Source organism: Myxine glutinosa, chromosome 6 (genome assembly GCF_964187855.1).
Source record: "Myxine glutinosa chromosome 6, kmMyxGlut1.1, whole genome shotgun sequence".
Classification (NCBI taxonomy): domain Eukaryota; kingdom Metazoa; phylum Chordata; class Myxini; order Myxiniformes; family Myxinidae; genus Myxine; species Myxine glutinosa.
Genome location: NC_136266.1, coordinates 85,155,660 through 85,172,837, shown reverse-complemented (window position 1 = coordinate 85,172,837; position 17,178 = coordinate 85,155,660). Strand labels below are relative to the sequence as shown.

At 55.4% G+C, this 17,178-nt stretch overlaps 1 protein-coding gene across 1 annotated transcript in view; it reads left to right on the top strand.

Annotated features, from left to right (window-relative positions):
- LOC137430032 (ephrin type-A receptor 3) overlaps positions 1 to 16,551 on the top strand; it is a 493,848-nt gene extending 477,297 nt beyond the window's left edge. Inside the window, exon 15 of the mRNA XM_078780089.1 lies at positions 16,295 to 16,551. Within this exon, the coding sequence (XP_078636215.1) occupies positions 16,295 to 16,437 (143 nt within the window). The 3' untranslated portion in view covers positions 16,438 to 16,551. The remainder of the gene's footprint in view (positions 1 to 16,294) is intronic.
- The last annotated feature ends 627 nt before the right edge of the window (positions 16,552 to 17,178 follow it).

The following is a 17,178-nucleotide window of genomic DNA, read 5'->3' as shown; positions in this document are numbered from 1 at the left end:
AAATCCTCCTCTTGACCTACAAAGCCCTCCATAACCTGGCCCCATCCTGCCTGACTGACCTCCTCTCCAGACACACTCCCACCCGCAACCTCCGCTCTGCTGGCGCCAACCTCCTGTCCCCCCCCCCCCCCCCCCCCCCATGCAGACTAAATTCAGATCCTGGGGGGACAGGGCCTTCTCCATCGCTGCTCCCACCCTCTGGAACTCACTACCTCACACCATCAGAGACTCCTCCTCACTCACCACAGTCAAAACATCACTCAAGACCCACCTGTTCAACACTGCATTTAACATTTAACCCACAGCATTTAACCCCTGACTATCTCTTCTCCTTCTCCTTCCTTTTGCTTTGATTATTTACCTATTGATTCTTGTCTTTTTGCACTTGTTTTTTGTACTCTGTCAAAGCGCCTTTGGGCTTCTTGAAAAGCGCTATATAAAATAAATGTTATTATTATTATTATAATTAACACTCTCTCCATAGTTCTACTCAAACTGCCCTCCTCCGCCCCACTCACACCCTTCCTCCTCCCAGAAGTGTGAATAATGTTCTTGTAAATTAAACAATTGAACTTCACATATCCCTTTCTGAAGATCCACGACATCAACTCGAATCTGACTTCTCTCTTGAGGAGCACACTGCAGCACTAAAATAACTTGAAGATGAAAGATTCTGGACTGGTGAGAGTTTTAATGAATGTGGCGAAACTACATCTAATAGCTCTGGGCCACCATTCCTTGATCAAAAAACGACATTGACAGTGCAGATCATTCTCTTTTTTTATTCACAGTACTTAGTAGAGCAGGCTTTGGAAAAGTATTCATTTCTTTTAAAAAGCTCTTAGGTAAAAATGAATCATGTCTGTTAAAACTTAATAATAGTTTGCGTTATATTTGTGCCTGTTTGTTGAGGCATCCGTCAACGTTGTGCAATCTTCCTCGTTATTTGTCGACTGTCATCGAGTAATTCAAAAATAATGTTGTTTCAGCTGTTACGTGGTCCCCTCGGTGAATACCTGGTCTCGGTGACCCCCGGACCGTGAGAGGAACTTCGCCAGAAAGTTGTATTATATATGCGCTTTCGCCACGCAATCCATATGAATTCCACCCAAGAGAAAACTGATGTTCAAGGATATATTTCAATGGTAATGACACCATACAATTTCAATGATACAACCACGGAGATTTTCCCCGAGCAATCAATAGCAACCCGCCATCAACAATTCCCAATCCACAATCAATCCCCTATATGATTAAGATGGCCATCTTATATATGTGTATTCACTTCGGTACTCACGACCCCCTTTTGGTCTCTGCTCCTCACAATGTCTCTGGGCCCCTCCTGACCAAGATACTGGTCGGCGTCGCCGCACTCGGGCGGTTGAACGAACCCCGGGTGGACGTTTTTCCACCGGGCATGTATCGTACCAGGCACCGTGGCTGCAGCCCCTCGTGGCCACGCGAAGCGGGTACGGTAGAGCAAGCCAAAAGCCCCACGCCGCTTGCAAGGCGCGTTAGGCCCCAAGGTGCGACCCGCACGCGTCTGTTTAGACGGGGCCGCGAACGGTGCCAGACGCGGGGTCGATGCACGGCCCCACGTCAACTTGACGTCTCCACCGGGCAGGTACACGTCCCGGTAATTCCTCTCGCCAGACGGGCTTCGGAACGCCGCTTTTCCACGCAGCGCAAGGTCGATCCCACCTTTCGTCGGAGCGGGGCGAGGAAGAATACTACTCGTCGCTTTCTTCCTCGTGTCTTTTTTTTCTTCCGTTTCCGGTCACTTCCGTTTCCGGACGCTTTTCAGAAGGGCTCCTGACCCTCCAACCACAACAACCCTTAATCTATTACACATGGATAAGCAAAGACCTGAATGGTAATTCACATACATTCACATAAATATGTAACACAGCTTAATTATGCCCATGTAGCGGCTACCGCTGGGTTTACACAATCGCCTTGCACCTACCAAGGACGCGGAGCGATCACCATGCCGGGCTCGTCCAGGACGCCCAGGCAGGCCCGCGCTCAACTTGCCAGGCCTCGGCCAGGACGCCCGGGCACGCCCGGCCACGCCCGCTCTCGACTTGCCAGGCCGCGTCCGGGACGCCCGGGCATGCCCCCTCTCGCCTTTCCCAGGCAAACGCTCCGGGATAATGTGTGTATTTATATTGCTGCCCAATAAACGGGCTTTTGGAGAGTACCCGAGTTGTTTTGTGACAATAAAGAAACTCGGACAAATTCCAGCTTTTTGTCGCGTCCATTCTTCCGACTACGTGGGAGCACAGCTCCTTCATTGGTGACCTACCGACATGGACACGGCAGTTGCCCTTAAACTGCCTACCTTCTGGGAGGCTCACGCGGCGGTTTGGTTCGCCCAGGCGGACTCCCTGTTCACCCTGCGAGGCATCACAGCCGACGACACCCGCTTCCACCATGTAGCAGCGCTCGGTTCAGCCACCGTGGCCCGCGCCCTGAGCCTCCTCGAGAGCCCGCCAGCCGCTGACAAATACGGCGCGATTAAAAAGCTCCTCCTCGACGCTTTCGCCCTCCCATCGGCGGAACGCGCACGGCGCCTGCTCGACCTGCCCGAGCTCGGCGTCACGCGCCCGTCCGAGCGAATGGACTACATGCTTTCGCTGCTCGGCGAGCACTCTCCGGCAATCCTGTTCCGGGAGCTGTTCCTCCGTCAGCTGCCTAGCCCGGTACGCCTTGCCCTGGCGAGCACGACGATCACAGATCCCCGCGCCCTCGCCAGAGAAGCCGACAAGATCTCCGCGGCAGGCCAACGCATTGCAGCAGCGACCTGGGGCCCACCGCCGTCCGACACAACGCCCATGGCGCCCGAGCACCCGGCACGGTCGACGACCGAACGGCCGACGCAATTGGCGGCCGCAACGCCGAGCCGACCACCTCCAGCACGACGACTGGGGCCTCCACCTGACCAAGCGTGGTGTTACTATCATGCCAGGTTCGGACAGAAGGCCCGGACATGCCGACCCCCATGCACCTTCGGCAGGCCAGGAAACGGCCGGGCCGGCGTTCTTTACCAGACATGAGTGCCAGCCACACGGGCAACTTACTTTTCATCACGGACAAAGCGTCCGGACGGCGCTTCCTGTGCGACACCGGCGCCCAACTGAGCGTCATACCCGCCTCCGATCAGGACAGGCAGTCCGCGGTTTGCGGCCCCTCCTTGGTTGCGGCCAACGGATCGGCCATCCGCACCTTCGGCCCGCGCAACGTCACCCTCTGCTTCGGCGGCCAACGCTTTACTTGGACGTTTGTAACCGCAAACGTGCCCATGGCTCTGCTAGGCGCCGACTTCCTCTGCGCACACGGACTGCTGGTGGACGACCAACGGCGTCGCCTCATCAACGCCGAGACCTTCAGCTCCCTGGTATGCTCATTGAGCAGCTCCGCTCCGACCGAGCTGGCATGCGCCCTCCCGGCGGCGAACGAGTTTGCTCGCCTGCTCACGGAGTTCCCGGCCCTCACGCGGCCGACGTTTTCGGCCGTCGCAGTACGACATGGGATCGAGCACCACATACCAACCACGGGCCCGCCGGTCTACGCCAGAGCCCGCCGCCTCGACCCAGCCAAGCTCGCCATGGCCAAAGCCGAGTTCGACGCTTTGGAACACCTCGGCATCGTGCGGCACTCCGATAGCGCGTGGGCTTCGCCACTACACATCGTCCCAAAACCAGGGGGCGGCTGGCGCCCATGTGGCGACTACCGCCGCCTTAACGACGCTACCACCCCCGACAGGTATCCGATCCCGCACATCCAAGACTTCTCCGCCCGTCTGGCAGGACGGGTCATTTTTTCAAAAATCGATCTCATACGGGGATATCACCAGGTACCTGTCAGGGCGGCCGACGTCCCTAAAACGGCCGTCATCACGCCGTTCGGCTTATTCGAATTCCTACGGATGCCGTTTGGCCTCAAGAACGCGGCTCAGGCGTTCCAGCGCTTGATGGACGGCGTGCTGCGTGACCTGCCGTTCCTCTTCGTTTACCTGGACGACATCCTCGTCGCCAGCACGTCCCGGGCCGAGCACCTCCTCCACCTCCGAACACTGTTCGGGCGCCTCAGCGAGCACGGCCTCATCGTCAACCCGGCCAAATGCCACTTCGGCACGACGGCCGTTGATTTTTTGGGCCACCACATCACCAAGAATGGGGCCGTTCCGCTGCCAACCAAGGTCGAGGCCATCACCACGTTTCCGCGTCCCCGCTCCATAAAGGCCCTGCAGGAATTCCTGGGAATGGTGAATTTCTATCACCGCTTCGTGCCCCGCGCTGCTCAACTCATGCGGCCCCTCTACGAAGCCCTCCGGGGCAAGCCGGCCAAGCACGACATCGTCTGGCCCGCAGCAATGGACGCGGCCTTCCAAAGCTCAAAGCGGGCCCTCGCCGACGCAACACTGCTCGCTCACCCGGTGCTCAACGCTCCCATCGCCCTCACCACGGATGCCTCCGACTACGCGGTGGGCGCCGTACATGAGCAATGGGTGAACGGGGTTTGGCAGCCACTCGCTTTTTTCAGCCGGCAGCTCCGGCCGAACGAGCTCAAATATAGCACGTTTGACCGTGAGCTCCTCGGTCTACACCTGGCCGTTCGCCATTTCCGCCACCTCCTGGAGGGCCGACCCTTCACGGCGTTCATCGACCACAAGCCGTTGGTTTACGCAATGGCCAAGGTCACGGAGCCGTGGTCGGCCCGCCAACAGCGCCACCTCTCCGCCGTGTCGGAGTTTACCACGGACATCCAGCACGTCGCCGGCAAAAACAACGCCGTAGCCGACTGTCTTTTTCGGGCCAGCGCGAACGCGGTCCACCTCGGCGTGGACTTCACGCTTATGGCGGCGGACCAAACCACCGACACCACGGTGCAAGCCCTCCGGGCAGCGGACACGGGCCTCCGCCTGGCCGACATCCCCTTCACGGACACTGTCCTGCTCTGCGACGTCTCCCAAGGCCAGCTTCGCCCCATCGTGCCCGTTACCTGGCAACGCCGCATCTTCGCCTCCCTCCACGGCCTTTCCCACCCGGGCCGGAAAGCTGCCCAGAAGCTGGTGTCGGTGCGATTCGTCTGGCACGGCCTTTGACGGGACGTCCGCGATTGGACCAGCACATGCACAGCCTGCCAACAGGCCAAGGTCCACCGACACACCCAGGCCCCGCTGGCACCTTTCACCGTGCCCGAAGGACGTTTCGACCACGTCAACGTGGATCTGGTGGGCCCCCTCCCCCCATCACGGGGGTTCACACACCTGCTCACCATGGTGGACAGGACCACCAGGTGGCCGGAGGCCATTCCCCTCGTCTCCACCACCACCGCCGATGTGGCACAGGCTTTCATCGCCACCTGGGTCACCCGCTTCGGCGCACCGGCGGACATCCCGTCGGACCGCGGACCGCAGTTCACCTCCGAGCTGTGGGGCGCGGTCGCCCGCAACCTGGGGGTCAAGCTCCACCGTACTACGGCCTACCACCCCCAAGCCAACGGGTTGTGCGAGCGATTCCACCGCTCCATGAAGGCCGCGCTCATGGCCGGCCTTCAAGACGGCGGTTGGGCCGACCGGCTGCCGTGGGTCCTTTTGGGCCTCCGCACGGCCCCCAAGGAGGACCTCCGGGCATCCACCGCCGAGCTTGTCTCCGGCCAGGCGCTACGCGTCCCGGGCGAATTCGTGCCCGACGCTACCAGTCCCTGGTCCGCAGCTCACCAGCGCTCGGACCTCCACGAGGCCGCCCGGCGGTTTGCCCCCGTGCCAACATCCCACCACGGTGACCCCAAGTCCTACGTCCCCCCAGCGCTTCGCACAGCGGAGTACGTTTTTGTGCGTCATGACACACATCGGGGGCCACTCCGGCCGCCGTACGACGGGCCCTTCCGGGTCCTGCGACGGGACGACAAGTCGTTCGTCATCGACATCGGCAGCAGGTCGGACCGGATTGCGGTGGACCGCCTCAAGCCGGCGCACGTGGACATCGACCAACCGCCACGGTTGGCCCTTCCGCCGCGGCGAGGCCGCCCCCCGTCCACGGTGCCCCCCACTCGACCGCCCACCACCACACCGGACCCCCCCCCCCCCCCCACGACCCGCCAGGGGTCGCTTCGGCCAGGTCATCAGGACCCCCCTCAAATTGACCCTGCCGGTGCAAGTCGATTCTGGGGGGACGTGTGTAGCGGCTACCGCTGGGTTTACACAATCGCCTTGCACCTACCAAGGACGCGGAGCGATCATCATGCCGGGCTCGTCCAGGACGCCCGGGCAGGCCCGCGCTCAACTTGCCAGGCCTCGGCCGGGACGCCCGGGCATGCCCGGCCACGCCCGCCCTCGACTTGCCAGGCCGCGGCCAGGACGCCCGGCCACGCCCCCTCTCGCCTTTCCTGGGCAAACGCTCCGGGATAATGTGTGTATATATATTGCTGCCCGATAAACGGGCTTTTGGAGAGTACCTGAGTTGTTTTGTGACAATAAAGAAACTCGGACGAATTCCAGCTTTTTGTCGCGTCCATTCTTCCGACTACGTGGGAGCACAGCTCCTTCACCCATACATTTTATGTTGCTGTTCAAAACCAAAAGATGATCTCAAGGTATTTTTTACAGTCTTGTCCCTTTTTATCTTTCCTCGTATGCAACATTAAACTAAAACGGCACTCAGTAGAGAACACACCTCCACCAGGCTGAACAGTTTACATTTTGTATCCCACTGATAGGACAGATATGGATTCGGACCTGAACCAAAATCGAATCGCTTGTTCTTGTCGCCTACCAAACTCATTTAATTAGTCTTGTTATAATCTGTCCATTATGTTTTGAAATATTGTTACGTTTGTGGGGGGTAGACAATGATTACCTTAGAGCCAGGTATAAGTGTATAGATTACCATGCTCCGTATGTTGCAATGAAGAAGAAGAATCCCCATGTCCATAAGTCGGGATCCGGTAGAACTTGTGTCGTATAAGTGTTCCCATGAGAGGGGTGGGGTTATGTTAATTAGTGAGGGATTATGGGTAATGAATCCCCTGTATATAATTGCCTCTGTTATTTTTAATCTGTTCCTTATGACAATGCAGCACCCACACAAATCCAACCAATCGGCATGCATGAAAAGACGCTAAATAAAACTACCCGGAAACAGGACTTTTAGCACCAACGATGATACCACCGATGTGTGATAACATCAAGCAGGCAGGTCCGGGAAGCCACGCCCCGGAGAGCAGTGATTGGTGAGATTTGTCGAGCAATGAAGAGAGGGACTCGCTGGTTGGAGCAGGCACAGACTGCGTCGGATGACATCAGAGCCTTGGGCACAAAGGAGTTGGAGGACATTTTCTCTCTCGGTTTCTGGATCTGGAGGTGAACGGTTGCCAATAAGTTCTTGCGGTTGGACTGTCTCAATGAACGGCCGAAGTTTACGAGCTCTTGGCTGTGGGGTTTGGTGGCAAACTGTCATGTTCCGACATCATCATCATCATCGTGATCGTGAGGAGAAGCGAACTGCAGACCGAGGCCTGCGGTTTTCCACGCACGGACTGCCGACCAAAGCCTGCATTTCCCATGAGCCAACTATGCACGGAGGATGCCTGTGCTGTTCCCACCAAGGATGCAGGGGCTTTGAGGATTCCCGAGGGGGTTCAGGAGACGCTCAGAGCTAAGTACCTAAAAACAAACACACTTTATTTTCACCTTTATTTTTCCCTTTGTGTGTATATGGGTCAGTCTGGGAGCGCTCCATTCAGGAATCTTATTTTATCGTGCATTCCTTGTTCGCCGGCATTTCTTCAATAAAGCCGGTATTTCTTCAATAAAGCCGGTATTTTTGTACATTTTAAATCCGTGTCGGTTGGCATTAATTATCACAGGTTCGAAGACGTCCAGTGGGACCCGTGAAGGTAATAGCTTTGCCCTCCCCCACGGTATTAACTCCACTATATTTTGACTAAACACCTCGGAGTGTTGAGCTCGATCTCGGCTAATCCGTCCGAGACCGGTCTTTATAGGCACGGACAGGAAAATATCATGCTATATATCACTTTTGACCCCATTTCTCAATGGTGAAGAATCACTTTTAAAAATGCTCGTATTCGGTTCTTCACCAAAATCTAATCAATTCGACATTGTCACCCACCAAACTTGTATACCTGTCCATCAAGAGACATCTCTTTTTTGGTTCCTTTAAATAAGTATATAATTTGTAGATGCAAGTGTTTTATATTGCAAATTTCGTTAATGGCCTTCCATACGTCATTGATTTTAAAATGTTAAAGCGCGGCGTTACGCGCGCTGCTTGCGAGCAAGGAGGAAGCGGACAAGCGGTAACATATAAACGTCTTTATTGTAAGACTACACTGTAACACTGAACTCCTCCGGGCTGGTCGCCCGGTGTATATCATGAGGCCACGCCTACCCCTCGGGCGTGGCCACCGCCCACTTGGTGCGTGGAATGATGTCACCACGCCAGTGGGCTTTTGTGTCCGCCACACGCGCCCCCCCCAGAATTCCCGCGCACCTGGAGGGCCAGTTTGCGGGGCAGACGAATGACCCGGCCGAAGCGCCCCCTGGCGATCGGCGGCGTCCGGGGTGCAGGGATACCAGGTGGGATGCCCCTGGCTGCCCCTGGGATGGGTGCAGGACCGGGGGGCGCCGTGGCGGCGGGGCTGGGCGGTGCCGGGGGTCCGCCCGCAGGAGGGCGGCCCCGACGTGGGGGTCGGGCCACTGGCGGTGGATGGTCCACATCGAGGTGGGCCGGCTTGAGGCGGTCTACCGAAACGCGGTCAGGAGTACCGCCGATGTCCAGGGTGAAGTGCTTCGCCCCGGTCTCCAGCACGCGGAAAGGCCCGTCGTACGGGGGCCGCAGTGGTGTCCGATGGGCATCGTGGCAGACGAAGACGTACTCCGCCGTGCGAAGCTCCGGGGCGACGTGCGTCGGTGGGTGCCCGTGGCATGCCGTTGGCACCGGGGCGAACCTCTGGGCGGTCTCTTGCAGAGCGGAGCGCTGCTGTGCCGCGGACCATGGTGCCGTGGAGTCGGGGAGGAACTCGCCCGGCACCCGCAGCGGTTGCCCGAAGACCAACTCCGCCGCGGATGCGCGCAGGTCCTCCTTGGGCGCCGTCCGGAGGCCCAGCAGGACCCAGGGGAGCCTGTCGACCCAGCCGCCGTCGCGGAGGGTGGCCCGGAGCGCGGCCTTCAATGAGCGGTGAAATCGCTCACACAGGCCGTTAGCCTGGGGGTGGTAGGCCGTGGTTCGGTGCAGCCGGACCCCGAGCCCCTGCGCAACCGCCCCCCAGAGCTCCGAGGTGAACTGGGGGCCGCGGTCGGATGAGATGTCTGAGGGGGCGCCGAACCGGGCGACCCAGGTGGCGATGAAAGCCTGCGCGACATCGGCCGCCGTTGTCGACGCCAAGGGCACGGCCTCCGGCCACCGGGTGGTGCGGTCCACCATGGTGAGGACGTAGGTGAAACCCCGCGAGGGGGGCAGAGGTCCCACCAGGTCCACGTGGACGTGGTCAAACCGGCGTTCCGGCACCGTGAACGGGGCCAACGGGGCCTGGGTGTGCCGGTGCACCTTGGCGCGCTGGCACGCGAGGCACGTCCTGGCCCAGCCGCGGACGGCCTTCCGGAGGCCATGCCAGACGAACTTGTCGGCGATCAGCCTTTGGGAGGCCCTCGCGCCCGGGTGGGACAGGCCGTGGATGGCGTCAAACACCTGGCGCTGCCAGCCCGCGGGCACAATGGGGCGAGGACGCCCGAGGGAGACGTCGCACAAGAGGGCCGCGCCCGCGCCGTCGAACGGCACCTCGGTGACGCGGAGGCCCGTGACGGCGGTCCGCAAGGCCTGGACGTCGGGGTCAGCGGCCTGGTCCGCTGCCATCCGGGCATAGTCGATGCCGAGGTGGACTGCGTGGGCGACGGCCCGGGAAAGGCAATCCGCCACCGGGTTGTCCTTGCCCGCGACGTGCTGGATGTCCGTCGTGTACTCGGACACGGCCGAGAGGTGACGCTGCTGCCGGGCCGACCACGGCTCGGTGACCTTGCCCATCGCGAAGATCAGCGGCTTGTGGTCGACGAAGGCAGTGAACGCCCGGCCCTCGAGCAGATGGCGGAAGTGCCTGACCGCCAAGTGAAGTCCGAGCAACTCGCGGTCGAAGGTACTGTAACGGCGTTCGGGCGGGCGAAGCTGCCGGCTAAAGAACGCCAGCGGTTGCCAAGCTCCACGCACCCATTGCCCGTGCACCGCGCCCACCGCGTAGTCCGAGGCATCGGTGGTGAGGGCGATCGGTGCATCGGGTGCCGGGTGCGCGAGCATGGTGGCGTTAGCCAAGGCGAGCTTCGCGCCCGTGAACGCCGTGTCCATCTGCTCGGTCCAGGTAACGTCGCCTTTGCCCGGCTTACCTCGGAGAGCTTCGTGCAGGGGGCGCAGGAGCTGGGCGATACGGGGCAGGAACCGATGGTAAAAGTTCACCATGCCCAGGAACTCCTGCAGCCCTCTGATCGTGCGGGGGCGCGGAAACCCCTTCACCGCCTCCACCTTGGCCGGCAGGGGGACGGCGCCGTGCCTGGTGACACGGTGCCCCAGAAAATCGATTGTGGCGGCGCCGAACCGGCACTTTGCGGGGTTCACAATCAGGCCATGCTGGCCCAGGCGTTCGAAGAGCGTGCGGAGGTGGCGTAGGTGCTCTTCGCGGGACGCGCTGGCGACGAGGATATCGTCCAGGTAGACGTAGACAAAATCCAAGTCGCGCAGGACGCTGTCCATCAGTCGCTGGAACGCCTGAGCCGCATTCTTCAGACCGAAGGGCATGCGCAGGAACTCGAAGAGTCCGAATGGCGTGATGACCGCCGTCTTCGGGACGTCCTCCGGCCTGACGGGGACCTGATGGTAGCCGCGTATGAGGTCCACCTTCGAGAAGAAGGACCTGCCCGCCAAACGGGCGGAAAAGTCCTGAATGTGGGGGACGGGGTAGCGGTCGGGAGTCGTGGCGTCATTGAGACGGCGATAGTCCCCGCACGGTCGCCATCCCCCGCCGGGCTTCGGCACGATGTGCAGCGGCGACGCCCAAGCGCTCTCTGAGCGCCGAACGATGCCGAGTCGCTCCAGGGTAGCGAACGCCGCTTTTGCCACCGCCAGCTTCGTCGGCTCGAGGCGGCGTGCCCGGGCGTAGACCGGTGGCCCGACGGTGGGGATGTGATGGGCCACCCCGTGCTTGACGGCCCCCGCCGAGAAGGTGGGCTGCGTGAGGGCCGGGAAGCCGGCGAGGAGGCGGGTGAATGCGTCCGCTGCCGGAAGCGTACAGACCAACGTGGCCGGAACCGAATCGTTCGGCAAGCCGCTTGGCAAGCCGCTCGTTGAGCTAGGCAACGCACAAGCGAGCGAGCTGAACGTCTCGGCCTGGACAAGCCGTCTGCGCTTGACGTCGACCAGGAGCCCATTAGCGCACAGGAAGTCCGCGCCAAGCAGTGCCATGGGCACGTCGGCGGTGACGAACGTCCATCGGAAAACCTGCCCTCCAAACCGCAGAGAGAGGCAGCGTTTTCCGTACGTACGGATGGGCGTCCCGTTCGCGGCAAGCAGCGCGGGGCCCCCACCCGCGGCGTGCTTGTCTGACGTGCCGGCGGGAATGACACTCACCTGCGCTCCCGTGTCGCACAGGTAACGGCGCCCGGAGAAGGTGTCCGTTATGAACAGCAGGCTGCTCGAACGGCCGGCGCTCATCGCCACTATTGAGCGCCGGCCCGGGCGTTTCCCGACCCGTTGAAGGAGCACGGCGGATGACACCGCCGAGCTTCGTGGCCGAACTTGGCGTGGAAGCAGCACCAGGTGGTGGAGCTGGAGGAGCGCGGCTGGCTCCGCCAGGCCGGTGGAGTCGACGGGTTTCCCCGCGGTGGCGGTTTTCGCCGTGGCGGTGGGCGGGGCGTGGCGGCGTTCACGAGGTGCGTATCAGCATGCTGCTGAACCTCAGCGTGCTGTAGAAGATGATGCTGTGGAACATCAGCGTCGAAGGCCGTGACGGCCACGCCAACGCTCGCCCGCGTGTCCGAAGCGGCGAAGTACTTGTCCGCCTCGGCCGCCAATGCTCGGGGTTCCGTTAGCCCGGTCCCGGCCAACGCGAGGCGAACCTGCGCTGGAAGTTGGCGACGGAAAAGCGCCCGGAATAGCGAACCGGGGGCTTCGTCGCCCAACAGTGACAGCATATGGTCCATTCGGACCGACGGGCGCGTCTCACCGAGCTCGGGGAGATCCAGGAGGCGGTCGGCCCGTGCGTCGTCCGTGAGGCTGAACGTGGCTAGGAGTAGCCGCTTGAGTGCCTCGTACTTGTGGCCGTCCGGTGGGTGGCGAAGGACGGACACAACTCGAGCGGCCGTGCCGGGCCCGAGGGAGGCGACGACGTGGCAGTAGCGCGTGTCATCGCCGGTGAGGTGCCGAAGCTGAAATTGGGCTTCAGCCTGGACGAACCAGACTTCGGCCTGAGCCTCCCAAAATTCCGGAAGTTTGACGAAGGCGGCCATGGCGATGGCGTCGCGTGTGGAAGGATCGCTCCGGCAGATCCAACGTCGAGGGTCACCAGTAAAGCGCGGCGTTACGCGCGCTGCTTGCGAGCAAGGAGGAAGCGGACAAGCGGTAACATATAAACGTCTTTATTGTAAGACTACACTGTAACACTGAACTCCTCCGGGCTGGTCGCCCGGTGTATATCATGAGGCCACGCCTACCCCTCGGGCGTGGCCACCGCCCACTTGGTGCGTGGAATGATGTCACCACGCCAGTGGGCTTTTGTGTCCGCCACAATGTTATATATTTGGTATGATTTTTTTTTTATCTGTATTGCCAAGCTTGCCATTTATAAAACCAGGAAAGCCAGATTAATGAGAAGTAGAAATGATAATGCACTTTTTTTATTTTAAAGGGATGATATCTGCATGAATTAAATTAGAACATGTTTATAATATTAATATGTTCGTGTGATTGAAGATTAATGGTGCATGGACAGTATTTAACATAAATGCATTGGGAATGGAAAAAAAACATTTCCATATGAAAGCTTTTCTGATGTGTGTGTGTGTGTGTGTGTGTGTGTGTGTGTGTGTGTGTGTGTGTGTGTGTGTGTGTGTGTGTGTGTGTGTGTGTGTGTGTGTGTGTGTGTGTGTGTGTTGAGTTGTAGCTACTGTATACATGTATATGTTATTTTTGGCCATTGTACTCTTATGCGTGTATTTTGCTTTTTGTTACCTTTTGATATGCAAGGGCTTCAAAAATCAGTCTCTTTTTCTTCTTCCTACTCTTCCTGCGTTGCATTGTTCTTCTTCTTCTTACTCCTCTTTTTTTCTTCTTTCTCTCTCTCATGTTCATTATCTCTGCATTTGAAAAGTAACAGAACATCTAGAAATATACGTACGGTCAGTTTGTAAAGTTACTTGATGGAGCCTGAGGATGCTATATATGGATATACAGCTTCTGCCTCTTCCATAAACACAAGTTGGACAGTGATCAGTCATGTGAATTACATTTCACCACTGTCACATTTAGGGGACTCCTTCATTCCCTGTTTCTTGAGACGGAATCCTCACCTAATGCATGCTATGCTGACACATTTAAGAGCAATCAAGTGTTTTGAGGCAAGGCGAGCTGGTTAGTTCCTTTGTTGGTTCTGTGATAAATGACTTGTTAAGGACATCAAATGCTGGCTACATATCTTGCCATCGGTTTTCAATATTCTTACCAGATAATAAAAATGTGTCCTAAACTTTAGTCACCTGGGAGGTTAGGGTTAGATTATTGACAATCCGGTTCATTGATGATATTTTTATATTCATGGAGTGCAGCAGTGTCTCGTCTGATGTCAGGCGACAGTATATTGAACAGTCCTAGTAGCTATGATAGTGGTGTAGATTGTAGTGCATCACTGACCAATCTCACAGCAGTTTAGATTTTCTAGGCCTCATGTTTGCACTGTTACACCAAACAAGAAAACAATATTCGGCTACATCGCAGGCCCAGGGTGTCCCCATAAGTTTCTGTATTCCCAACGTGCATTTATATATGTGATATTAGATGAGTTGGTGGTGTTGGAGGAGGTGGAGTTGGTGGTTGTGGAAGATTCCCCAGTCTTGAAGGAGCACTGGGCTTTTCACAACATGTCGTGAATGTTTCCGTAACTACAAAGCAATGCTGGACGGATCACCCCTCCATCACCTTCTGTATAAATTTCCAGTGAACATCTGTGGGAATTGAACCCACACCATTGCGGACAATACAAGAGAGCTTTACTCACTTAAACACCAACCCATTCATCTATATGTACTCTATTATTATTATTATTATTATTATTATTATTATTATTATTATTTTGTATGGAGCCTGTGGCTGCTGGTTGTATTATTGCTGGATGTGCAGCTGTTCCGCTGATGCAGTGCCCCTGTTTCCAGTAAGCTGGTATTCATTTTGCTTTCCTCAAAACGATGACAGGCTGAATCAACTCACCTGGTCTTATCTAACAATCATTTTGCACGACAGGGGTTCAAACTCAAGACCTGCAGATCTTAAGCCAGCCACCTTAACCATTAGGCCAAGACCAGGTGTATTGAACTCTTTTTTAAATACTTGTATATTTCCTGCATCGACTGCACATAGTCCATCTCTCACAAATGCAGTTGTCTATAAATGAATCAGACAGTGAGACATTGTTGGAAAAAATGGAAGTTAAAGGGACAATTAATACATTCACGACGGTAACTACTGGTAACTTTTGGGACATCCTATAGAGCAGGGGTCGGCAACCTTAGGCACGCGTGCCACCATTGGCACGCGGCAGCGTAATAATTGGCACACTGGCGAAAGTAGTGCCCTCTCCGCTGCATGCCAAATCACCTCTTGAACAGCCATTGGCTGTTGCGCGTGTTGCACTATAACAGTATTCCGGTGTGATTGTGCAGGGTGATGAGGTAGATGGATCAGAGCAGAGTCAACATTCCAATTCCAAATTGTTTTAGTGGAATAATAATCAAAGATGCACAACATGAGATGCCGGCCTGGCGCATTCAAACACAATATTCGCAGCAACCGGATGTGCTGTAAGAACAGTGGTGTTGTTCACAGCAGATGGTCCGAGGCTGCATCTCCACTCATTATTATTATTCGGGCTGGTTTCTGAGTTTTAATATTAATCTCGTCATTATTCCGAATTGTATAATAATCGCAGATATAAAACAGGAGATGCAGGCTTGGTGCCTTCCGATACGCCGTTCGCGGCAACCTGAGGCGCTGTAAGAGCGACTGTGCTGTTAACACCCGGTGGTCAGCGGCTGCATCTCCACTCTTTGTTATCATTCAGGCTGCCTTCTGCGTTTTAATATTGATCTCGTCATTATTTTGAGTTTTTTTATTGGGTGGAAGTAATGAAAATGGGGGTAGTAGTTTTTCTCGTAACAGGCAGCCTGTCTTATTTAGTTTGATTGACGGTACGGCCTCCCGCTCACATCTCCCACAGGAATTGCAGTGAAGCGGTTCAGGTTCGGTAAATGTTTCTTTAAAATGTTGTTGCTATGCATGTAGCCTATATGGATGGAATAAAATTCCATGTCTGTTGGAAATATTTTATTGATGTGGTGTCATAATTAAACTTAATGTTAAACTTAATGTTGATATGGCACACTAATTAAGAAGAACATTTCAAACTGGCACTTCATGTCAAAAAGGTTGCCGACCCCTGCTATAGAGTATAGACAGTATATGAACTTGACCGGATGTAAATGCCCCTAACTTATCTACGCGCCCCACTGTTTGAGTACATTCAGTTTCTGCATACTCAGCAGATGAGTTATTCCTGCCATGTTTATTTTTCATTCAAGAAACAACACATCATGACCATCCCCACACCTCTCACAAAACCATTCTTCTTTTCATGACCATGACACATCCAAAAACCAAAAAAAGTACTTGCCAGTTATTGGACGATTGTGTATGTCTCGTTCTTAGAACTACTTGAACGTGCCACATGATGATCTCACCACCATTCCAGTCCGCACTGTCATGATCGTTTAGATTTCTTGAACTCTTGAAGATTCCAAATTGTTTTACCCTATTTTTCTTCGATGCTCGTTCTTCTTTGTTGTTTTTTTCTGACTTGCGGTATAGTTTGCAATCAGTTTGCTTTCCCAATACCATAAAGCATTGCTCGGCGACAATAAGATGCTGACCCAGTTGGGTTTGTTTTGAGGTTCGAGTTCGGCGATTGCTAAACTAACAACATTTTTTTTCCCCAGTACTCATGGCATGTCGTCTCACAGGTATCCCTGTGATGATTGTGACCGAGTTCATGGAGAATGGATCATTGGATGCTTTCTTAAGGGTGAGTGTATTCCAGACTTCGCGATTTGAATGGTTTTCTCGAAGATTTAAAACGAGGCGTCTCATAATTTGTGACTTGTGATAAACTTCGTTTATTTTGGATTTGATTCCTCAAGTGGTGAGAAAGCTGTTTGCTTGAAAAACTTTATTGCATTGTTTGTTTGGCAATTATTGATTCCATTAAAATGCCCTCTCCAAGAAGATGAACATCTGTGCCAATGTTTTCTCCACAAAAAAGCTTTTGTACATATTACACACAAACACACAATCTTGGTGCTGTAAACAATCATAGCACAATAGTGCGAATAATCTCACAATTTTTATTATATTACAAAAGTAATTAAAAGACAATAATCACATTTGTTTCGGTCATATACCAAGGCTGTACTTTGTCGTTGTGTCATAAATATTTGAATATGTATTGTTCGGTTCGTTCTAGGCCGCACATCCTACCGATCGATATGCGAGGTAGACTTCTCCTTTATGTTTTGTGCTCTTATTGAAAAACACCTGATTATTGGAGTTTTTACTGCAGATTGCCTTGTGAGCCGATGCATTTCAAGTTAATTGCTGCTTGAGTGTGATTAGTAATTACTAGCCGAAACCCGTGGAACATCCACGGAAGGGAGGATGTGGTGTATGGATAGAGTGTACCATTATGGATGGCATAGGGGATTTGCTTGTCTGAGTAAGAGTTAGGAAGAAAGATGAGAATGAAGAGTGCGTATATGAACAACGATCGCCGACACCGGCACAAATGCATGCTCTGGATTGTCCACTTAGTGGACGGCTTGGTTTCGCCTTCGCCTGTCCAATCAGCGGA